At 44.5% G+C, this 25,617-nt stretch overlaps 1 protein-coding gene across 1 annotated transcript in view; it reads left to right on the top strand.

Moving 5' to 3' along the window:
• Nucleotides 1-25,617, top strand: part of Cap2 (cyclase associated actin cytoskeleton regulatory protein 2) — a 133,086-nt gene that overhangs the window by 41,394 nt on the left and 66,075 nt on the right. The window contains exon 4 of the mRNA XM_028867687.2: nt 3,961-4,038. Within this exon, the coding sequence (XP_028723520.1) occupies nt 3,961-4,038 (78 nt within the window). The remainder of the gene's footprint in view (nt 1-3,960; nt 4,039-25,617) is intronic.

Genomic DNA, 25,617 nt, shown 5'->3' with positions numbered 1-25,617 from the left:
AAGTGAAGGATAATATGAAACAGGAGAAGCAACAACCGTGGGCTGCTTCACTGTGTAGACGTATAAGCTCCAAGTCTAGGTTCTGCTCTGGAGAAATGACCTAAAACCTGAGGGGACTACTCCATCCGAATGTCATATGTCCCAAGTAGATGGAGTGAGTCTCAGTCTAGGTTATGGACAAAATCCCCAGGACGAGCAGCACCCAAAACCTGTAACAACGAGACACTTCCTCTGCTGAGCATCTCCTTCCGATGGCTCCTTGCCACCATGCATGCATTATTTTTCTCTTGGCTGTGACCAAATGTCTCACAGGAAGGGACTAAAGGGAGAAGGACTTGTCTGGGCCAGCTGTTTGAGGATGTAGCCCACCATGGTGGGGAAATTGTGAAAAGAAGAGCAGCTCACAGCTGTGACAGCAGGCCTACGCGGCTGCTTGTTCACATCTCTGCAGATGAGGAAGCCCAGATATGACAGGCTATCAGCCTTGGACCCACCCTACAAAGACCCACTTTTTCTTCCTAATCCCCACCTCACCAAACAGTACCACTCGCTGGGAATCATGTGTTCAAACACATGCACCTGTGAGAGGTATTTACTTCTAAATCATAGCATACCAGGCCCTATAAAAAGAGGTAGATCATAAAGATTGTGCCTTCAAACTGTTGCTTAGAAAGGAAAACACACTGGTCTCCAGTATGACTGCAAGAGACTAAAGGAATCACCCATGTTTTATGAGACAGTTTTAAGTATCAGTGTACACACAAAATAATGAGCAAGATCAAAAGAGCCAGCCTGGTGCCTGCAGGCAGTGTCAGAATGAACCAGAAGGGCACAGGCTCATGTTTTGTCTTAATTCCCATTACTGCAATGAAATACCTAACATATTAAATTAAACAAGAGAAAGTGTTCATCCGGATTACGGTTTCGGAGGTCTCAGTCAGTGACTCCGCTGCTTTTAGTCCCAAGGCAAGACCGTTGGCGATGGCAGAGTGTCTGATAGAATCAGAGCTATAAGAGACTGAGGGACCAGAGTCCTCTTCAGGGACACCAGTAACCTGGAAACCGCCCTTGAGTTCCACCACTTTCACAATATCCCTTCAAGCTAGGGAGCCAGCCCTTCACACACGCACATAGGGGAGGCAGTCCAGATCCACACTTTAGCGCCCTTGAAGAAAATAAACCAGGTTGCAGAAACAAATGTCCCATGGTGACTTGGTCCAAGTATAACACACTCTAAGACACTGACAGGGCTATCAAATGATTTTTTGAGAGCTTTTTAAAACTAGATGATGAAACCATGAGAAAGAAATAAAAGGTGGAGTTGAGTTAAATTAAGAAAGAAAAGGTAGTGAGCAAAGAAATGATCTGTGTATTAAAAACAAATTTTTTTAAATGCCAGACATGGTAATGCACACCTAATTTAATCCCTGAACTGGGGAGACAGGGTGCAGGTGGATCTATGTGAGTTTGAGGCCAGCCTGGTCTACAAAGTGAGTTCCAGGACAGCCAGAGCTACACAGAGAAACCCTGTATGGAAAATCCAAACAAACAAACAAACAAACAAAAAACTATAAGTATGTAAGACTTGTTGAAGTTGTATCTATTGTCAAGGAAAAAAAAACAAAACACTATTCATGTGATCCCAGGGAACTCAAATCCCAGACCAGGAAATAAAAGATGGAGATAACGCAGAAGCTACGGACACTTAAGTATCATCCCCTGAAGTCTACTGTCAAAGTGCCTAGATGCAGGCTCTCACAAATGGAAGAGAAGACTTGAAACATGCTATAAGAAAACTTCTGTAAAATCAAAAGAAGGCAAGTATAGCCTAAGAAATATAATATAGGAAGTTCAAAATGCAAACATGGCCCCCTTAAGCTGTTACACGCCAAGGATGAAGAAGTCATTCTTCAAACGAGAATAAGCAAGTTCCCTTCAGGGAAGAAATTCACCCAGCTGGGCTCAGATCCAAAGCAGTGCTCTCAGAAAATGGGAGCAGGATTGGGGAGACAGCCCAGGCGGTAAAGGTTGTCTGGTATTTCTGTAAAACTTCAATCGTTGAAACATCCTGACTTAAAATAAAAGAAGAAAACAAGATCTGAGGCTGAGGAGAGGGTTCAGTCAGTAAAGTGCCTACCAGGCAAACATGAAGACCTGGGTTGGGATCCCCAGTACCCACTTATAAAGCTGGACGTAGTAGCTGTGCTTACAGTCCTAGCCCTGTTGGGCTGGGGAGGGGTGCAGGTGAGATGCTAAGAGACAAATCCCTGAAGATTATTGGCCAGCCAGCCTATCTGAATAGATGAGCACCAGGTTCAGTGAGAGACCTGATGTCTCAAAAATAAAGGTGGAGAGCAGTAGAGGAAGACACCTGACATTCACCCTGAACCTTCACACACACATATGTGCACATGGACCCATACACAAACATACACCACATGCACATATGACCCTACACATTAGTTGCTTCCACTTACTAAAACAGTGCTGTGACTTTTCGTAAAACATAGAAACAATATGCTGAGTAGCTAGCTAAGTAAGGTTAATTGTAGATGGTATAGATATTTAAAATTATTTTCTTACTCTACTTAATTAGAACTATTTAATTATGAATTGAAGATGAGAAAAAAAATGACTATGTATTCCAGGACATTCCCACCTGTACAAGTCCTTTGTGTTGGGGGTGGAGGTGGGAGTGGATCCAGGTGACCAGATCCCAGTGAGACACATTTTGAAAACTTTGATGGCCAGACTTGTTTTTGTTTGTTTGTCTGTTTTAAGGCACCATCTCACTCTGTAGCCCTGGCTGCCCTGAAACTTACTTTCTATGTAGATCAGGTTGGCCCCAAACTCACAGATATCCATCTGTCTCTGCCCTGTAAGCACTGGGATTTAAAGTGTATATTGCCATGCCCAGCCATGAGTCAAGCCTTTTAAATAGCTTGAGATACAATTCATATATCCTAATAGTCACACTTATAGAGAGTATGATTCTGAGGGTTTTAATATAGTCAGAAAGATGTGAAACGCATCAGCTCTGTCTGATTAGAGAGCAAGACCCACCCCCGGGTTTATATGTGCAGGGGGGAGGGAGGGAGGGAGGGAGAGGCAAGAGAGAGGGAGAAATATAGGAAGATTATATGGATGCGTATGACTGGGTAGTTATGTGGATGCTGGTGCCTATGAAGGCCAGAGGTCAACTCGTGATGTTTCCCAGGAGCCATCCTTCTTGTTTTTTGAGACAAGATCCCACTGGGCTAGAGCTCACCAAGTAGGCTAGGCTGGCCGGTGAGCCTCCGAGATCTGCCTGTCTCTGCCTCCCCACCTCTGGGATTTCAAGCGAGCACCACCATGCCCAGCCTTTTAGCATGTGTTCTGCGAGCTTGACTCTGGTCCTCCTGCTTCCACGGCGGTGAGCCCTTTACCAACTGACCCATCACCCCAGCCTTAATTGCAGAACGCTTTCATCAACCACAAAAGAAACCCTCTGTGATCTGTCAGCAGTTTCCTCCCCATCCCTCTGCCCTTAGCCCCTGCCGCCCATTATTCTCCTGTCTCTATAGAGCTGCCGATTCTGGGCATTTCTTATAAATGAGATCACACAGGCGTGCTCTTTTGTGACTGGCTCCAGTCACTCAGCATAATGTTTTGAAGTCTTGCCTATGTCACCGCCTGTGACAGCACTTTGTTTTAAAAAGCTGCATAATAGACCATCTCATGGCTAAGTCATTTAAAAAAAAAAAATCTGTTCATTAGTTGATGGACATTTGGTTGTTTCTACATTTTGGCGATTATGAATGATGATGGTGTGATTATGCATTCACAAGTTTTTATGTGAACATATGTTTGCATGCTTCATGGTTATATTCACTGCTGTGGTCGAGTGGATGGATGAGCGACACATTTGATACTTGTTTAGAGCCCAAACATTGAAACCACTGCCATCTTTTCTGTTTGCAGGCGGAGATGGTGCACAGTGCTTTCCAGGCCCAGCGTGCTTTCCTTCTCATGGCCTCTCAGTACCAACAACCCCAGGAGGTAAGAGAGCATCATAACAAACAGGACTGCCTAGGCTGCGGGCAGAGTGAGGCGTCAAATAGGAAACCAGAAGAGCCATTTCCTTTAATGCTGTCTCTAATCTAGATCACCGTACAGCATTTCTCCCATCTTTATAACTGTGGTGATATAATATATATAGTGACAAGTTTATGTGTGTATCCGTGTGCATGTGTGTGTGTGTGTGTGTGTGTGTGTGTGTGTCATACCTGTTTCAATGGCAAAAGCCCCTATAGTATATCTTCTTATTACTGATAAATTGTGATTATGGCCAAGTACATACAATGACAATGGACATCACCATTTTAAAGATCCATTTACATGTGACATCTGCATCATGTTCTTTCCTATTTTCACAAGAAAGAAAAAGCTTGCCCTAATTTTTGGTTCCAAATTTGCGTTGCCTTTGGGTCAGGCTGCTGGTCTTTGATTCCCTGGAAATCCTTAGTGTAGCTTTGGTGGCTTTTGCATCCTAAGTAGCATGATATGCTGACTCAGTGCTTCCCAGAGCCCTGTGCTGGCCATGGGTAGGGAACTTCACTGCAGTTTCTGACTCACTGGGTCTCCAATATGATCTGAGACTCAGTACCATTCAATAAGCTCCTGGGGGATGCTCCAGCTATAGTATAATAATTAGAAACTTGGTGAGTCTGAAGGACCTGTGTGTATCCTGCCTTGCCATTCCTTGCCACAGAAATGTGAGTTAACTTCTTTCAGATTAGAGATATTTAAGGACTGGGTAAATAATTCAGTAGGTAAAGTGCTTGTCTTGCAAGCATGAGAAACTGAGACCAGTCCCCAGAACCCATGTAAAAAAGAATGATTATGGTATTGTATATGTGCAATCTTAGCTCTGAGAAGCTGAGACAGGGCGATACGTGGGCCTCACTGGCCAGCCAGGCTAGCCTGATCTACAAACTCTAGGGCAATGAAAAACAGTCTCAAAAAAAAGTGAGTAACACTTGTGAGGATGTCCTCTGGCCTCCAAACAGACACACAAGCACAAGTGTGCACACACAAAGATATTAGAGGATTTACCTCTCACTGCAACAGTACCATCCGCATAGTAATTTTCATAACCTTTAATCCATCATAATGGTTCTATGTGATACCCCGAGGAAATCTTAATGTGCAAATGAAAAAAGTTAAGAGCAGATGTTAAAGAAAAAAGCGATGGTCACGAAAGTCCTTTCCATTTTCCAGTACATCATGTCAATACAACCTTCCCAACTCTCTAAACCCAGGCCCTACCACCAGTATCCAGGCAACCAAGATGGTATCATGGAAATGTCCACATTCCCTCCACCAGCTGTTCATAATAACATTTTAACCAGGCTCATTATGTAATAATGAAATCGTTTAGTAAAATGTAGATCTATTAACAGCGATCAGGAGATGAGAAAGGAACAATTGTTCTTCTGATTATCTTGTGTCTACGGCTTGTTAACATTATATCAGTAAAAAAGAAAATTTGAATATCCTTTTGGCAAAGTAGTTCAAAGGCAATTGTTTCTTTTGACTTCTAAAGCGAATTCCTAAAATCGAAAGGGTTGCACTGGGCAAACTCCTGGGAATCCAGGACGTGGTCTTCAGAGGACAGCACTAGGTTCCTTTAAAGTTGAGTGACACTATCCTATGGACTGGGATCCCAGACAGAATAAAAAAGAGAACGCTAACTGAGAACCAGTATTTGTCTCTCTTCCTTCCCCATTTGTGGATACAAGTGACCATCTGCCTCACACTCCCCCACCATGCTTCCCTGCCATGATGGGATGTCCCCTCAGGCTGGGAGCCCAGATAAATCCTTTCTCCCTTAAGTCATCTTTGTCATGAATTCTGGGACAACAACAAGAAAAGTAAGTAAGTTGCTGATACCCTCAACCATCTCTAGAAAGTCCTTCCAGACAAGGAATGGGCCATGAAGATAACGTAATCTGGATTTTTTTTTTCATTTAAAAAAAATCAACTTAATTTTTCATGCAATATATTTTGATCATATTCCTTCCCCCAACACTTCCAAATCAATAAGACTAAATAAATAAATAAATAAATAAATAAATAAATAAATAAATAAATAAAAGCATACAGAGCTAATACCCAGGATCAATCTGCTGGAGGAAATGGATTTTCCCTTCCTATCAATTACAGATAGCTTCTTGGTCAGGAATGGGACCTTGTCCACATCCCCTTGTTGGTGCTGGAATTTTGCCTGATTTGAACTCATGAAGGTCTTGTGCTTTTATTTTTTTTTAAGGAAATTTTTTAATTACTTTTCTTGTTGCTGTCCCAGAATTCATGACAAAGACAACTTAAGGAAGAAAGGCTTTATGTGGGCTCCCAGCCTGGGTGTTGCTGGAGGGCTTCTCTCCAGGTTCCACCAAGCCCCGCAGTCCCACAATCCACGTATAAAATAATCACTCAGACGCTTATATTACTTATAAACTGTATGGCTGTGGCAGGCTTCTTGCTAACTGTTCTTATATCTTAAATTAACCCATTCCTATAAATCTATACCTTGCCATGTGGCTGGTGGCTTACCGGCGTCTTTACATGTTGCTTGTCCTGGTGGTGTCTGCAGTGTCTCTCCCTCCTTCTTCCCGTTTCCCCAATTCTCCTCTCTCCTTGTCCCACCTATACTTCCTGTCTGGTCACTAGCCATCAGTGTTTTATTTATATAGAGCGATATCCACAGCACCTGGGGGTACAGTCCATCATGGCAGGGGAGGCATGGTGGCGGAGTGTGAGGCAGATGGTCACTTGTATCCACAAATGGGGAAGAAAGAGAGACAAATACTGGCTCTCAATTAGCGTTCTCTTTTTTTACTCTGTCTGGGATCCCAGCCCATAGCATAGTGTCACCCACATTCAGAGTGGGTCTTCTCTCCTCAGATCTCTCTAGATATACCCTCATGGACACACTCAGAGATGTGTCACCTGGGTGATTCCAAAGTTAGTCAAAAGGACCTTGGGGATAACCCATCACAAGTACCAATGCATGGGTCCCACCCCAAGGCGTTCCTACTTAAGTGGTCTGTAGAATGGCCTTGGCTTTAGTATTAAGCCTTCATGAGTGATTCTTGCTTGTAAACAGAGTTGTAAACCCCTCCTGAGATGGGTATTCCTCTTCCTTCTGTGTAAAAGAAGCTACCACAAAACCTGGGTGGGTCTGAAAGCATGGAAATCTACCAGGCTCCAATCTAGATGGACCTCTCCAATCTTGACCTCTCCACCCCAGCTTTGCAAGAGAAAAGTGAAAAGGCCTTCTAGACTCTTGCTTTAGCCTGCCTTCTTTGCCTGAAGTGGGAGAAGTGGTTTCCATTGAGTGCAAGGCGGAGGAAGAGCAGACTTTTCTCTCTGGTGCTCCACTGCATCGGTGCTCTAAGCCTAGAACAAGAATCCTTCCCATTGACCTTGCCACTTTACACTGAAAAAACCTCACTATAAATAGCAGATGATGACTAGAAGTCATGAGCAAATGAAAGGGGCCTGGGTGTAGCTCCATGGTAGAACATGTATTTAGCGTGAGTGAGGCCCTGGGTTCACTCTCTAGCACAAGAAGAGAGGGAACAAGGAATATGTTCATGTGAACTGAGGCACTGGGACTTTGGCATTCCAAGGTGAGCCATGGTCAAGGACACTGACTTGGTGTACTGGATATAGCAGCTACAATTTTCCCTTCTTGCTCTGCTGTATTCTTGGTAAAAGGTAGAAAGATGGTTTCAAGGGAGGGGTGCATTGAAATGTCCCATGAGCGTTGGTTCCCCAGCTCCTGGTGTAGCAAGGCCCAACAGGATCAGTCAGTAAAATGGAAAGCTAGTTGGGTTTTTTTGGTTTGGGTTTGGTTTGGTTTGGTGCCCACCTCTCTGTCTGACCCCTTCCTCTACTTCCTTTCCTCTTAACCCAAAGCACTATTCTGGAACTTCATCTGACAAAAGGCGGACTCAGGAGGTCACATCAAAATGGGGAAAACAGTATAAGGCTGGGCATTGGTCTTCCTGGTATGTGTTCTAGAAGCAAAAAAAGTATTACCACAGTAAAAATGGCACCTTCTCATGGGAGCCATGGCCTGTCTGTCCCTTTGTGTTGTGATTTCTTCCTTGTGCCAGGAGGGAGAGAATACTGCTGTAATTTCCCCTCTCACTGACATCCAGCAGAGTGCCTCAAAGCTTTGGTGTATGTGAGAATTCCCTGAAGGGTTGTTAGGTTACAACTGGGCCTCGTTTACAGAGTTTCCAGGTCAGTAAGTCTGGAGTGTGTCCCAGGAACCCACAGTTCTAAAGTGTCCCAAAGTAACAGGGAGCCTGCTGGCCCAGGCTGGTGTGTGTGTGGCTTGCTCTCCCCATTCTGCATCAAGTTCAAATTCATTTCAGGGCCTTCAGCATGTCACTTCCAGCTGCTTCTAGTCACCCGGAGAACTTGCTGGTGAACGAAACAACTGGAATCGAAGGAGGAGGCCATGACTGCTCCTAAAATATGGAGAAGAGTTTGATTGTAGATGGAAGGGGAGAACAGGCAGAGGGAAGAGTCCAGGCTGAACATGGCTGGCAGACTAAACCAGACCATGAGAGGGGGAGGGAGAGCAAGAGAGGAGCCGCTGACCAAGAGGAGCCATGCTTTCTTCTTTATAAACCCTGTGTGTGTGTGTGTGTGTGTGTGTGTGTGTGTGTGTGTGTGTGTACTGTGTGTGTGTGTGTGTGTGTGTGTACTGTGTGTGTGTGTGTGTATTTGAGTACACAGGCATGTGTGTGCACATATGGAGGTCAGAGGTCAACCTTGGGTATTGTTCCTCAGGTTCTGGCCACCTTCTGTTTTTTGAGACAGGATCTCTCAGTGACCTTACCAAGTACACTAGGCTGGCTGAGCAATGAGCCCCAAGGATCTGCCTGCCTCCAGCTCCCCAGTATTAGGATTATAGTATATGCCACCGGCTTTTTCTTACATGGGTTCTGGGGATAAACCCCCTCTGAAGGCAGCTTCCCAGGGAACGAAGTTACTTCGCACCACCTATCACTTCTTACAGGTTCCAACACCTCTCTCACGGCCGTACTGAGTATTAAGTTCCTGACACATGAACTCTTGGAGCCACACTCAGACACATCCAAATCGTGACGCCACTCAAAGTCCTTTACAGACACAATGCACATAAGGTGTACTGCACAAACTTTTATAGTTTTGTGTCTAAATAAAACTGTAAGCCGGGCAGTGGTGGCGCATACCTTTAATCCCAGCACTCGGGAGGCAGAGCCAGGCGGATCTCTGTGAGTTCGAGGCCAGCCTGGGCTACCAAGTGAGTTCCAGGAAAGGCGCAAAGCTACACAGAGAAACCCTGTCTCGAAAAACCAAAAAAAAATAAAAATAAAAATAAAAAAATAAAACTGTAGATAATGGTTGCTCGAATAGGAAGAAGTAGCATTTTCTATTAGGGGCCTTGAAGCATCTCTTTCCACCTGGTCTAGATGAGCAACACGGTCTTTAATGATCCCTAACATGAGTGACCACCAAGTGTCAGCCGGAGCTACCAATGCTGTCTTTAATGGACCATTGCCTCCACTGCCTTAGAAGGGTGCTGCACCTAAGAATGACATCACCAGCAGCAGTGGGAAGGAAGATATCCCTCACCCAGGCCCCACCATCCAGCCTTGATTAATCTGTAGGAGTGGGTGGGCAGGACTTGGATGTGGCGACCACAGCCACTGTGTATGAGTGCCATACACCCTCCTATGGCATATGCTGTACACATTTCTCCCAGCAGTTCTTGTATTCATGTGCTGTGAAAACCTGCCAATAATGTGTATGTGTGTGTGTGTGTGTGTGTGTGTGTGTGTGTGTGTGTGTGTGTGTGATTAATGTGCATGGATATATGGGGGAAAACTAACATTTTCAGCTTCACAGAAGTTGATTCATGGCCATTGGATGCCTGCCAGCTGCTTTGCATCTCTAAAATGAAATACTGTATCATCCATTCAACTCACAAAAGGAAGAGATGTTTTCTTTGGACCATGATCTGGGAGCTTCTAGTCCAAGATCAATTGGGCTCATTGGTTTGGGCCTGAGATGAGGGCACTGAATGGAAGTGTGTGTTGAGTGAGCCACCCATATCCCGAACTGGGAAGCTGAGAGAATGAGGGTCCCATGGGCCCTCTGAAGGGAGTGTTCCCAGTGATCTAAGGCCCTCTCATAAAGCCCTACCTCCTAAATGTGTACAGCACTTGCCAATATTGCCATCCTAAGGACCAAGCTTTTCATGAGGACTTTTGGAGTACACTGCCTATAGCCAAATTGTAGTTCTATCTTTTAGATTTTATTCTCCCAAGGAGATTTCTCCAGGCCAGAAATGGCACACCTTTACTCCCAGTACTCAGGAGGCAGAGGGAGGTGGATCTCTGAGTTTGTGGCCAGTTTGATCAACATAAGGAGTTCCAAGCCAACCAGGGCTATATAGTGAGGCCCTGTCAAAGGATGTGTGTGTGTGTGTGTGTGTGTGTGTGTAGCTTTTCTATCTTGTCACTCTTTGTCTTTATTTGAACTTGAGGATTGAACCAAGGCCTCACACATGCTAGGCAAACACTCTACCTCTGAGCCACATCCCCGTTCCTTGGACTTCCGTGTTAGGATGAAACAGTGCCTTCCTCTGCAGAGGACAGGAATTTAGGTCCCATTCTTCCCTTCCGTTGTGTGCACAGCCTGAAAAGCGAGAATGGAAAGGTGACTCAGAGCTCCTGCTGGCTGCTTCTCATCTCTGATTGTGTACCCCTCAGCACAGCCTCTCTGCTCAGCACACCTTCACAAGGGTTCGCTACTGCGTGGAACACCCTCTACATTTGTTAGCATTCACTCATTTTAAACCAAGCAAGGAAGCCTTGCAGGCAGTAGGTAGCCTTAGGACCTTCCCCTAACCATTTAGGTTCGTGAGAGCTACAGAACTCCAGGAAGTGTAAATATGCGTGGGATTTTAAAAGACGTAATAACAAACGACAAATATTTGCAGAGATAGATGCATTTACCTTCATTTAAACATTATACAATATATATTATAATGTATATATGTATTGAAACATCATATTTATCCCATAATGATGTATAATATTTATGTTCTTACCTATCAATTAAGGAAATGAATTGTGTGTGTGTGTGTGTGTGTGTGTGTGTGTGTGTGTACTTGTGTGTGTATTTTCTTTATACAATTTCATATAGCCCCAACTAATTCTGAACTTGCTATGCAGTCAAAATTGGCCTGAACTCTTAATTCTCCTGCCTCCACTTGCCTAGTGCTGGGTGTCCCAAATGGTACCAGGCACACCCAGCTTGAAATCTATAAGGGTATTCAAGAGTAGAAACTTAGGACTTTGGCCCACCCTGACTTGAATCCCAGGTCTTGTACACATTAACTCCACTAATCCAAACACAAAAATAACAGTGTTCCTATGTCTTCAATATTAAGAATCTCCTGTCTTTTTCTAAGTAGCTGCTGGAAAATTAACCAGGCTAAATCCACCAAATGTTTCCACTGAGGCACTCTAGCCAAACCAGCTTATTAAGTAGCCTACCTGGGGTATGGCAATTAAAGCTTGTAAGCCATGTCTTCTTATCTTTGAAATATAAATAATGATCCCTAGAGTCATGAGGATTAGATGAGAAAAGGCATGAAAGGGTCAGGTGACTTAGAGAGAGTCTAAGATTAGTTAGTCATGATAACTGTTTTAGTAAGATGTCCCCAAATCTCAAAGGCTCACTGGAGCAGACGTTTTTCTTATAGAAGGTCTGTTTTGGTGTTTGTCATGGTTCATCCTTTGGTCATTCAGGGAGTGAGATTCTGCTCTCTTGAGTCTCTCACCATTGTTAGATCCTCAGCATTGACTTAGGAAAGACAATGCAGGATTACTTCCAAGAACATTTCAGTGAGCCAGGCCTGGAAGCCACATGTGTTACCTTCATTTAGTCTCATGGCCATTTCTAGCTGCAAGGGAAGCTAGAAAATTTAATCCATTAGTATTCATAGAAGAAAGAATTCCCAACTTCTCCCAGCATCTAAGACTACTAGAGTGGGTCACTTGATCTTGCTGTAGAGAAGTCTATCTCAGAACACATGTATTGTTTTTCCATATTCATAAGGGTTTTCTGGGCTGATACTCCATTTCCTCAGCCATCCAAAGAAAGACAAAGAAGACTTTACTATTAGTTGCTTCTCTCATTTCTATAAAACGCCTAACAAAAGCAGCTTCAAGACAGAATAAAGGATTTATTGGGCTCCCAATATAGGAGTGCAGCCCATCCTGGTAGGGAAGGCGTGACAGTGAGAGTGTGAGGCAGCTGGGCACACTGAATCGGCAGTTAGGAAGTGAAGAGATGAATGCTGTCACTCAGCTTGTTTTCCCCTTCTTGTTTTGTTTGTTTCTTTGGTTTTTGTTTTGTTTTGGTGTGGTGTTTTGAGACAAGATTTCTCTGTGTAGCCCTGGCTGTCCTGGAAGTAGCTCTGTAGACCCAGACTGGCCTCAGACTCAGAGATCCACCTGCCTCTGCTTCCCGAGTGCTGCGATAAAAGCTGTGTGCCACCACCACTGCCCAGCTGCTTTCTTTTTATTCAACCTAGAGTCCCACCCCATGGAATGGTACTGCCCACATTTAGGCTTGGTCTCCCCTCCTCAGTTAAATCTTTCCATACCTTCACCATATGCTCTCAACATTGTGTCTCCTAGGTGACTCCAAATCCAGTTGACAATGAAAATTAACCATCACAGCTTTAAAAATTCAACCATTACATTTGCATATGAATAGAGCTGTGTGTATACAAATAACTTGTAACTTCTTTCCCATGTAGTGGGTCCAACCTTGTTTGCCTGTGGTTCACCGGGGCCATAAGAAGTCACATCATTTCGCAGTATTTTATAATGTCAAAGTAGTTATGTGGCTTTGATCTTAGGGCATGTCTGGGGTAAATTACTTGGTGTTAGGGGCAGGTCTGGAAATTGTAAGGGAAAAGCAAATGACTGAACAAAGCCAAACTCCAAAGTGTTTCTTAAATTCATGCCCAGAAAACATCACGGCATCTCTACTAAATCTTCTTGAAGGACTTAACCATGATTAGTTTCACTAAGTTCTGCTGTCAGGGCCCATGTGACAGAGAACACCATACAATAAATACAATTAGGATTTTTTTTTTTAATGAATTGGAATAGAGGGGGCATGGAGACTATAGACTGACATCCAGTGTCTTCCTAAATTTCTCTTTGCTTTTTTTTGAGACAGTTCCTCGCTGAACCTGTAGCTTCCTGACTGTGCTATGTAGGCTGTCCCGTGAGCGCCCAAGCATCCTTCTGTCTCTACCCCCTCAACACTGGGATTACAGGTGCACAACACTGCACCTGACTTTTTATGAATCCTGGGGGATCCAAAATCAGGTCCTCATGTTTGCATACCAGGCACTTAACGGAATGAGCCGTCTGCCACCTTTATTTTAATGGAATTTTTAAAATTTTTTTTTTCATTTATCTTGAAAACAGAAAAAAAACTATAAGGGAAATAAAAAAAAGTAAAACATGTTCATGTTTTACCTGTGTTATTGTGCTGAATTGTGTTTTCATTCCCCGGTCATTTTTCCCAGCAGTCTGGGTGGACCATTCTGAGGAATAACACCTCCAAATCTAACTGGTGGCTCTTTCTCAAATTGGCACAAGATGCTCATTTCATAAATATGTACACATTTTTGCCCTCACTGTTACTGCTAAATGGGTTGGTTCCCTTCATGACCAACTCAAAGGCACCCACGGGCAGTAATGCATGCTTTTAATTTCTGGAGAAACATACAAGCTCAAGCTAAGTAAAATATACATGCAACAAGTCAAAAAAAAAAAAAAAAAAAAACATGTCTTCCTGATAGAGAGCTGGATATTACTTGGTTTGGGTTTGATTTGAAACAGTCTTGCTGTGCATCCTTGGCTGGTCTGGTACTCACTATATGCACCAGTTTGGCTTCTAAGTCATGGCAATTCCCCTGCCTCAGCCTCCCCAGTGCTGGCATTATAGGCATCCACCACTGTGCCTGGCTTAGCAGGTTGGTTTTTATAACCAGCAGCCTTATGGGCAAGTGTTTCATGTTGTAGACAGAGAAACGAGGCAGAAGGAAGCCTCTGCTTTTCATATGAATGTTGCTACCCATGGCCCGAAAATGACCTTGATAATTGCACCCGGGCTAGCGATTGAAGGCTGCTGCCGGCATCGGATGTAGATGCCGGTTAATGCAGAATAAAACACCCTGGAAGGAAAGAGAGGCGTCAGTTGTGTGATATTATCAGGGTCTGCTGCAGTTGACAGCCTGAAGCTAAGCAGGCAGGACTGAATCCCAAAAGGAAAGCTAATCACTGGCTTATCGGGATGCTGGGGGGAAGGCTGATCCGAAAAGAGAGAGATGCTGACAGTCTTCTGCCCAGACTGTTTGCTTTAGCAGCATAAAGCAGCGATGAGCTGTGAGCTCTGGCTGAGACTGGTAGCTTTATAGCTATTTGGAAGCTGGGGGGGGGGGGGGGGAGGTGGAGGCAAAAAGGATTTGCTAAGATCCTGTCCTGCTGAACTGTCCCTCAGGGTGGCTTTGTTGTTGTTTTTAATCTGATAAGGCACACATTAGCTCATCTCTCTTTGTGTAAGACCTGAATCGGATAATGAATGGCTGTCCAAAGGAAGTGAGGTGCTTATCCCACACTGGGGATCTGGGAGATTATCTGAGGGGTGAAGGTTCACAGAGAAAGATGCCGTCCTTTGTTTTATCAACTACTTCATCCTAAATTTGTTAAAATTCCAGGCAGCCTTGGTGATAAATGCCACATAAAGGATAAAACTGTATTTATTTCACCAAGGCATTTTCCTTTATCCTTTTTTTGTTCCATGTCAAAATCACTTTGAATTCTTTATAAAAATAATTATCATCTATTTATCATTCTTTAATGCAAAACTAAATGGCTTCTTGCCTGTCATTGTAAACCCGATACAAAAAGCTGGAAGAGTTACAAGATCTTTCTCTTAAGGCCTGAGTCAAAAATCAAATTTAAAAAGAAGTTGCTGACTCATTCACCAAATCTTAAATGCCCTGGAAGAGCCTGCTGGGGCCTTTTCTTCAGATCCACTTCTTGGCTCTTACTTCAGCAAGCCATAACTGAAGTGGTCTTTTCTGTACAGAGCTTCATCGTCGTCGTCGGTACAAAGCTGTGTATGTGATCCTTGCCAGCAAGGAGAAGGGAATTCCAACTGGCATTCCGATCTGGATCTGCTGTCATGAATTAGTTAGCCAGGGCACAGTCCATTACTTTTTATGGTCATGTTCTATCTTTGTATGTGCTGGGGGGTAGGTCACATGACCTAACCACCACTTGATGTTGGTGTTTATGTACACCAACAAGGGGGGGGGGGTCCCACCAGCGTTTCATCATACCGTGCTTTTAAGTGGATCGTCAACTCTTAATTGAAAATGCAGCTTCTCAGAGTACTAAAATTACAAATAATCCAGAATAAACTTTAGATAATCGTCTTCAGAATGAGACAAACTGCTGTCCATGCAACTCATTGAGACACACTGTGTCTTCCAAAGTGAAAATGAGTGAACCAACCTTGCCAGGAGATAAAGACCAAAGTTCCTTTTATGCATTTTTAAAAACTTATTTCCTGACTTGGATGCTAAAGAATCCTCATGTCCATTTGTTTGAGAGAGATAGAGAACTTCTCAAAAACAGTCGAGAGAAAATTCTGAGAGAGAACTTATTAATTAATCTTTTCTATTCTCCATGTCTCTTTCTCCAGCAAAGCTTAATATTTAGTTTCTGGTGGCGAACACCTAGAGAATGTCCCCTGACTGTTATTCCCTTTTGTAAACTAAAAAGAAAAAAAAATGTTTTGGTCAGGTTTGGTGGGTTAACTGCTATGGGAATCACGTCTCCTTATCTGGAATCCCTTCTGAGGGAGATGTGCCTGTAAGCACTTGCTGTCCGTGTTTGCAAAAGGCCTGTTCAGACTCCAGCCCTCCTTCATTTCCTCAGCCCTGTGAATTTCTTTCTCTGGGCTTAAAAAGAAAAAAACAGCTGTTGGGCGCCTGCTCCATGGTAGTCAGAGCCGTTGGCACTTGGACATCCTTTCTTATTTCATTTGTGTGATTACTGTCCTTTGTGAGGAAAGGCTGTTGATAATGTGATTTTTCATGGTTCATGCATTCCTGTGTTTTTGGATAGTGGGATAGCTCAGTAAGTTGAGCACTTGCTTCTGAACCTAATGACCCGAGTTCAATCCCCGGAACCCAAGGGGTGGAAGAAGAGAATTGACTCAAGTAAGCTGTCCTGTAAAAACTTGTAGCACATGTGCACATGCGTGTGCACGGCATGCGCGCACGCACATACACAAAATATAATACAGATTTTTTTTAACAAAGTCCTGTGCTTTGCAGTTATCTTGATGTTATTGTGCTTTAAACCCCACCATCCCACCAGCAGTATTCTCATACATTAAGAATCATATTAATGTCCTTTGTGTATATGTTTGTGTATGTGTACATACACGTGGAAGGCAGAGGCTACCATCAGCCCTCTTCCCCAGCTGCTCTCCATCTTATTTTTATCTTTTTGTCTGAGTATGTCTATATGTGAAGTCTGTTTGCCTTTGTGTATGTGTGTTACCATGTATGAGGGAGCACATGCGTGTGAATGCACATGAAGGCCCCAAAGGCCAGAGTTTGATAGCAGCAAATGTCCTCTTGCATGCCTCTCCGTTTTTGGTGGAAGAGTTTCTTGCTGAACCTCAACTTTTGAACTCAGCTAGTCCAGCTAACCAGCTGTCCCTGGAGGTCCCTGTATTTGCACCCTGACTACTAGGATTGCAGACACATTGCCACACCCATCCACCTCTTCCGTGGTTGGTGGCAACCCCTCCTCGGGTCTTCATGCCTACAGGGCTATCGTTTTATCCATGGAGCCATCTCGCTAGCCCTCCACCCTGGTTTTTTTTTTGTTTTGGTTTGGTTTTTTTTTTGGTTTTTTTTTTTTTTTTTTTTTTTTTTTTTTTTTTTTTTTTTTTTTTTTTTTTTTTTTTTTTTTTTTTTTTTTTTTGAGGCAGGGTTTATCACTGAACCTGGTGCACCCTGCTTCTACTAAACTAGCTGGCCAGTGAGCTTCAGGGACTCTCCTGTCTGTCCCCTGCCTCCAGTTCCAGGGTTACAGATGTGTATCACCACACCTCCCCTTTATGTAGGTTGCTGGGAATCCACACTCAGATGCTGTAAACATTTTATGGGCTAAGTCATATCCCTAAGCCCTTGTCTACCTTTTGATGCTCTTTTATGGTAGCCTTGAACTTCCTTGGCAGCTAGGTAGGTAACACTCCCTGTGACCACACAAATGACTTGTTCATGTGTCATTTGGGAAACATCCCACCGTTAACTGTTCTGTGCACATTTCCTATCTCCTCCACAGGACAGGCTACGAGCTTCAAGGATCTTCAAGCTAATGTGTCTTTGTTGTTATGACACACTGTAGTCCTAGCAATGTTTTATTTGATGCCAAGTTTAATACAAAGATAACTCAGGTTCCCGGTCACATTGGATTGGTTTAAAGAATAAAAGCTGGGTTAACGGACTGCAGTGGCTGAGGAAGGGGAGCAGAGTAAAGTGACATTTTTATTTAGTGTTATCCAGTTGTCTATTACTACACACACACACACACACACACACACACACACACACACACACACACACACTCACACACTCACACACACATCAAAAAAGAAAAACTGGTGTTTGGAGGTATATTTGGTAAGGACTGAAATATCAAGTTAGAGTACAGCTGAGGGAATTGTAGCTACATGGTTGTCACATAATTGGAGCCTTGAAGGAATGTTGCTCACAAGAATTTAGGTAAGGGAGCATTAGGAGGAAGATAAGCCTGTGGTGTTCGGAAGGTGCTTCAACTCAAAGGCGCCAGCTCCCTACGACCCTTTACAGAGAGCGTCCGAGGTGCCGTGGGATGATTCATTTCGAGACGTGGAGCGCTAACGATGACAGACGAGCATCACCAGATTTGGGTGACAGATGTAGCTCAAGCACTGGGTGATTATAGACTATAGGTTCTGGGGAAAGCGTGCTGATTAAACTCACAGGGGCTGTGGGGATCCAGCTGGCCTGATATTTAAATGCTACAGGAAAAAAAAAAAAGTGCCAATTAAAGGATTTCTTCCCTGTGAGGAGTCTTCATGTAAATTGTGAAAAATGATGCTTTCTTGTGGCAGTGAAATTGCTGTGAGTGTCCAATATCTGGCCTCCAGAGCAGGTAATGGTGCAGTCGGAACTGCAGAAACGGCAGCACAGAACCCCAGCGTTTACCCCATCTCTGTGCAGATGGGCTTTCTCGGTGGAATAATGGCCAGCACATCACACAAATTGGACTTAAACGAGTCCAACCACGGGGGTCCCATCATTTTCTTTGGCTGAGTGTCCTAGAGTTGAATGTGGACTGGATTCTTCTTGGAAAGTCATAAATTGGATTATCTTTTCCTATAGGGAGACGGCTATAATTTGAAACTTTATTTTGCCAGCCAGAAATAAAGCACAGAACAGGCCAACCCCACATCATAAAAGCTAAGATACAATCAGACTTCTACAATGACTTCAAGTAGGGAGGGTGGCTCCAAGTCCTGGACGCCGTTATAAATACACTAATCACGATGGCTCTTGGAGATCCTAATATGTCGTAGCTGCAGATTGGCTCAGGGAAAGTCGTGGGCTGGAGAGATGGCTTCAAGAAGAAATGCTTCTGTGCAAGGCTGAGGATGCGAGGTTGAGCACCAAGAACCTACATAGAGCCAGGTCCAGCAGCAAACATCTGTCACACCGGTGCCCCCATGGCAGGTGGAAGGTGGCACAGGAGAACCCCTAGAAACTCATGAGCCACTAGTGTGCTGTATTCAGTGGAGAACAATAAAGGGACACTCCCACAAACGCTGGAAGATGACTGACCCTTGAGGTTGTCCTCTGCACATGTTCTGTGACATGTGAACCTGCTCTCTCTCACACACACACTCATATTCTCTCTCTCTCTCTCTCTCTCTCTCTCTCTCTCTCTCTCTCTCTCTCTCTCTCACACACACACACACACACACACACACACACACACACACACAAGCACACACAGACACGAAATGTGTTTTAAAAGTCTGAATCACACCTAACAGAGGACGTGTGACTTGCTCATTTCCAGACAGTTACCGGTCCCTTGTTGTAAAACCTTCCTGCACTGGTGCAGATTTCGTTTGAGATAAAATGCGATGTTTGGATACTCTGCCTGGACCTTTGAATGCACTTGGGGGGGCTCTGCTCATGCGCAAGCTGCCAATGTCTCCACCGCCAAGTTTCCAGGGTCTTCCTCACATTCCCCTTCTTTCCACACGCTACGGGTCAGTGACCTGCAGGGGCTCCCTCTCTGCGGCAGTGACCTTTCTTGTTGTTCTCTTTCTCTTGGTCAGGCTTTGGAAGTGAATCAAGAACTGTCTGTGATCCTTGCTGTTGGTTCAGCCCTTAGCGCAGACTGAACAAAGCCCAAACAGTGAAAATTGAAAAAAAAAGAAAAATCTGTGTATCATAAGTTTCCCATCTGAAACATGTAAGTTATAATTTAGGATAGAAAGGAGGACTCCGGGTTTAAGGTTGCTTGCTACAGAACCGTGAAGACCAGAGTTCAAATCCAAGCACCCATGTAACAAGTTAAGTGTTCCACAAATATCTGTAACTCCAGATCTGGGGGACTTGAAGCCTTTTCTGACCTCCAGATTTACACACACACACACACACACACACACACACACACCAACAATAACAACAACAACAATAATAATAATTTAATATTGCTCTTCAGAATCCCAAAAGGCTTTCTATAAAAATTTCATTGATCATGAGTATCTTTAAAATTCTTTTTCTGCAACAGTTAGAACTCTTGTGTTTTATTTTTGAGGAGGAGGAGCTTTGTCCCCAGTGACCTCAAAGTCCTGAGTTCAAATGATCCTCCTGCCTCAGCCTCCCAATAATAAGCATGATAGGTGTGCGACTTTCAGTCCCTGACCAGCATCTCTCTAGCCTAAACAGAGACATCGAAAGAGATCATTCTGTAATTCCCTGATGCTGTGTCTGAGATCAAATTAAGCTTTCTCAAAAGTAACCACCACAGGATCTCAATATTGAGAGGTCTCTTCCAGAAAGGCCTTGCTTGGGAAAGGCTCTCTGGGCTCAGGACTTCGTGGTTTTTCTCTCTCTCAAAGCTTAAACAGGAAAAGAGCCAGGCCGGAGCAATGGCAGGCCGCAAGCATCAGTAATATCCCCGCAGCTTATAGGAAGACATAAAGGAGGGAGGCTTGAGCCAGCCCTCTGCACCTCAGAAGCATTCTGCCCTTAATTTGCCTCTTTGTCCGTCGGCCTCCAAGGCAGGAAGAGCACGGCGTGGGAGTTAATTATTAAGAGAGCAGCGTTGAAGGGCTGCCCACACTCTTGGAACTTGTCAGCCAGCTGCTTTCCTTGCCTGGGCTTAGGTTTCCCATTCTTTGGAGTCAGGTTATCCTAAACTGGGTTGTTTCTCTAACACTGACTCTTCTGGCTTACCCATTTTCGCTGGCATCCAATCCATTTAACCATTGCCACATACAATGAGTAACCATGGGCGGAGTCCCAGAAGCATCAGGGAGGGGTCCACATAATAGAGGGTGATTGCTCTGTGTTTCTGAGCAATGAATGCCTGCCCTGGGTCTGTGCTCAGTGCTTACAGCAGGGCCCCAAACACATGTTTTATTGACTTTTCTCCTTGCTCTGATGAAGTATTCAACAAAGGCAACTTAAGTGAGAAAAGGCTGACTTGGGCTAACAGTTTGGAGGTAACGTCTATTGTGGTGGGGCGGGGGAGATGTGGGGACGGGAGCTTGTGGCAGCCGGTCATGGGGCACCTACAGTCAGGAAGCAGCCTCCTTGAAGAACTTCTCCCGTGAACCACCAACTTCAAGGTTTTTTTCTTCTCTTCTATGGTAAAATAATTCTAAGTGGTCTATTCCTGTCAGTTTTTTCTCCTCTTTGCATGCCTCTGCAGTACATGTTCCTTTAAGACTTCTTTCCTTGCCGCCAGAGAAGCCCCTAGCAAACCTGGTCTCATCCATTTCTACAGGGCTGGTCACTCGCCTGCTGACGGTGCCCACTGCGTGTGTCCAGGGAGAGGGGCTTCTTCACTCTAAGCTCTGGTGTCCCCAGTGAAGCTCAGACACTGTCGGTCTAGAACCACACACGCACCCTCAGCCTGCCTCCCTCATCTTCGTTTCTTCTCTCTAGTTGTGAAACCCCAAGCTCCCCGCCGCTTGTGTTAGCACTCCTCGGACCCCTTGGCCCTTTTTCCTGCACTCCTGCATTAAGACCCTGTGCCTGCCCAGCACTCGGGAGGCAGAGCCAGGCGGATGTCTGTGAGTTCGAGGCCAACCTGGGCTACAGAGAGAGATCCAGGACAGGCACCAAAACTACGAGGAAAAACCCTGTCTCGAAGGAAAAAAAAAAAAAAAAAAAAGACCTGTGTCCTGATGGTGCTTCGGCCTAGAGCTCTTTGAAATCACAAACCTTCACTTTATTCCAATTTACCCTCGTTCTGAAAGGAAGGGAAAAAAAAGCAAAATAGGAAGAGAGCAAAGCGTGAAGGAAATGCGGAGGAAGTCAGAGAGAAAAGAAGGAAAGTGTGGAGAAGAGGAGGGAGAGGAAGGGCACCAGGGCAGGGGAGAAAGGGAAGAGAAAAGGCTGCTTTTTTGTTGCTTGATATGAAGGCAGTGCAAGCTTGCTGATTTTAATACTGAAATAAAGCACTGAAAAGCACACTCCACCTCCCATTGGCAAACACTGTGGAGTGGCCTTTGTCTGCTCCCAGCCTCAAAGATCCCTCTCCTCCAGTCTGTCCCCGGTTCTCTCAGCAGCTATCACAAAACAAAGCAAACAAGCAGAAAACACCACTAATCCCAAATCCTGCTGCTGATTCCTGTAGCCTGTGGGAAGAAGCTTCCAGACTGCAGAGGGTGGAGTCGGCGTCCTTTGCAGTCGATGGTTTGTAGCAGGCCCAGTGTGCCCGCCTCTCCAGGCAGCCTAAGACCTCTGACCGAATACACCTGCTGGGTGAAGGGATGTTGGGTGGACACCCTCCTTTCTCCTCCTGGTCAATGACACTTTCCTTTTAATCAGCATGTTTTTGTTACCTATGCTTGGAGATCAACAAACCATGTGCTTTGTGTTGAGTGTTTTGCCATAAATGCTGAGCTGGTAGGGACCCGAGGAAGCTAGGGGCCAGGGGAGCTGGACAAGAGGTCACAGAGAATGGCCCTTTTAAGCCTGGCCTTGCAAGACAGGCGGAATTCACTAGGTGGAAGAACCTGGAGTGTTTTTGCTCTGGTATCACAGACCTTTCCCAACCCATCCAGCAAAATGACTTGGTACAAATTTATTTCTTTTAAAAAACAGATTGTTGACCTTATTTTCATTTGGTGAATTTCCTTTAAAAAAAAAAAATAACTAAACTGGGGCTGTTCATATTGACTTCTAAGTTGTGTGTGTGTGTGTGTGTGTGTGTGTGTGTGTGTGTGAGAGAGAGAGAGAGAGAGAGAGAGAGAGAGAGAAAGAGAGAGAGAGAGAGAGAGAGAGAGAGAGAGAGAGAGAGAGAGAGAGAGAGAGAGAGAGTTTTCAGGAATCTTTCTTTCCACCATGGGAATCCAGGGCTTGAACTCAGCTCTGCAGGTCTATCAGACAAGCACCTTTCCCCACTTGGGCATCTCACTGGCCCCACATTAACCACTGGAGACCTCATTCGTCCACATCCCACTTCCACTATGTGTCGTCACTGTCTCTTGTCGTGTCTTGTCAGTTCTGTGGGTCCTGTGGTAGATCTCAGTTTCCTTTCTTCTTGAGTTAGGTCAAAGATAATTATAAGTGGCATCTTCTTCTCTTGTTCCTATGGATGTATTTCAGGGGAAAAACCATTTTAATTGCTTAAATTTACTTTCATTGATGAAACTGGCTCTCTTCTAGGAAACAAAGGGAAGAAGTCTCGTTTGTCTCCTGCCATTCATTCTCATTACCCAAGATCCTCTGGAGTCCTCTTAATTGACCAGCCTCCCTCCTTCTACCATGTTAATCTTTGACTAATACTCTAATATATTTGCTTCACAAAGATACCCGTAATATTTTTAATTTCAAAATTGTGTGCGTGTGCGTGTGCGTGTGCGTGCGTGCGTGTGTGTGTGTGTGTGTGTGTGTGTGTGTGTGTGTGTTGGAGAGGCCACGTGACTGTGGAAACCAGGGACCAAACTCAGTTGTCAGGCAAGTACTTCTGCCTTGCAGAGCCATCTCACTGTGCCACGCTACTCTTACATTTCTGTCCAGTGGAATAATTATCCACTATAATAATAAGATGGACATCTGGTTTTGGTAACTAGTCTGATGTTTTAGTTGGCCCGTTGCTTAAGTCTTAAAATCATCTCCTCTGCCTCCAAACACACACAGTGGTCACAGGCCAAGTACTATCTCTTAACTTAGTCAAGAGTTTTGCCCAAAACTTGTTTGCTCCAAAGTCTTAGGAAAGAATTCTAATTAAAGTATTACTCTCACATCATTAAATACAACTTTCATTTTGATGGCTTTGTTGATGTTTCATTTTTTTTTTTAATGGGAGACAGTCAAGAGCATTTGGCTCTCCTGTTGTCCAAGCCAAAGTTTTGTTTCAGTTCACTACTATGGCCCACTTTCTGTCCTTTATCCAAGTTTATGCTTACCACAATTGTTTCATGAAACCATTAGTATCCATGCCCTTTAAAGCTTGGAGTAGTAGCCAGGGCCAATGCTAAACACCTGTAATCCCAGTGGTTGGAAAACTGAGGCTGGGGGGTTGTAAGTTCTAGGACAGCCTAGGATATAAATAAAGACCTAGAAGGAAAAACAGAAAGGCTGGGGTTCCTCTCTCCATGCACTAAGATATTCCTTCTATAGCACCACTGCAGCAGGCACCATGAGCTGAGAGTCCCACATGTAACATTGCTGCAGCAGGCACCATGAGCAGAGTGTCCCACATGTAACATTGCTGCAGCAGGCACCATGAGCAGGATGTCCCACATGTAACATTGCTGCAGCGGGCATCATGAGCAGAGTGTCCCACATGTAACATTGCTGCAGCGGGCATCATGAGCAGGATGTCCCACATGTAACATTGCTGCAGCAGGCACCACAGAGTGTCCCACATGTAACATTGCTGCAGCAGGCACCATGAGCAGAGTGTCCCACATGTAACATTGCTGCAGCAGGCACCATAAGCAGAGTGTCCCACATGCAACTTTGCTGCAGCAGGCACCATGAGCAGGGTGTCCCACATGTAACATTGCTGCAGCGGGCACCACAGAGTGTCCCACATGTAACATTGCTGCAGCGGGCACTACTTGCAAAATGGTTCACATGTTGGAAATCTCTCCTCTCACAGTTCTTAGGTCCAGAAGTCCCAAATGGTGCCAGGAAGACCCTTTGATTCAGGGCTATCTCCTGGGCTTCTAATTGTTTGCTGGCAGTATGATGTTCCTTGGCTTATAAACACATCTGTCTCGGATCTCTGTCTTCAAGTTTACCCAGTATTCCCTGATATATGCATGTTTCTGTGTCCAAATCATTTGTCTTAGACCATTTGTACTGCTACAACCAAATGCCTGAGAATAAATACAGACAGTGAGCATAAGTTTATCTGTACATTTCAGAACACTGGGATATCCAGGACATCTGGTGAAGGCCTTCTGACTAGGTTATAACACAATAGAAGGCATCACTTAGTTTAGAGAAATCACCAGAGGCCAAACTTGTCCGTCTGTAGGGAATCCTCTCCCAGAATAGTAGCATTAATCCATTAATAAAGACGGGATCCACATGCTTTAATAACTTTTTTTGAGGTCCTACTTTTAATACTGTTGTGACATAATTGCATTTCAGTGGAACTTAAAGAAGAGACAGCATTGAAACCATAGCCACAGCCACATAGGATCAGCGGCCCACTGTCTTACAACACGTCCATCTCCCAACTGATAATATCAGTGTTCTCTGTTTCCAAGGTCCTGAGATGCCTGGGCTTAAGCTGTCAACATATGAACTTGGGGACGGGGTAGTAATTCAACCCACAATACTAATTTTGTCAGAGAACATTTCCTGCCATTGTCTGTGGGTGTGGATGCTCTGATTTGTGCCAGTTGTCCATGCTCCTGTTGCCACACATTCCTCCATAGTGACAGGCATTTATTCCCTTCCTGTCTGGAAGCTATTGGCATTAGCTGTTCATTTAGGTGGGTAGCCCAGGGCCACTTGTTCATCTTCTTTAAGGATCCAAGCTGTCAAATGATGGCATTTTATTTGTGGGACTGGTTCACTGGTTATGAAACCTGTCACAGTGTGTGAGCTATGGGTTGCTGTTCCTGTCTTCCGGTGATCTTGTAGCTGATGTCCCAGGAAAGTGTTGCCACTGATAAAATTCATTCTTATCAGTCTAGGGCATATAACATGCA

The sequence above is a fragment of the Peromyscus leucopus genome, chromosome 5 (genome assembly GCF_004664715.2).
Source record: "Peromyscus leucopus breed LL Stock chromosome 5, UCI_PerLeu_2.1, whole genome shotgun sequence".
In the NCBI taxonomy this organism is placed as follows: domain Eukaryota; kingdom Metazoa; phylum Chordata; class Mammalia; order Rodentia; family Cricetidae; genus Peromyscus; species Peromyscus leucopus.
Note: the sequence above shows the minus strand (reverse complement) of the source record. Positions and strands in the feature narration are given on the sequence as shown.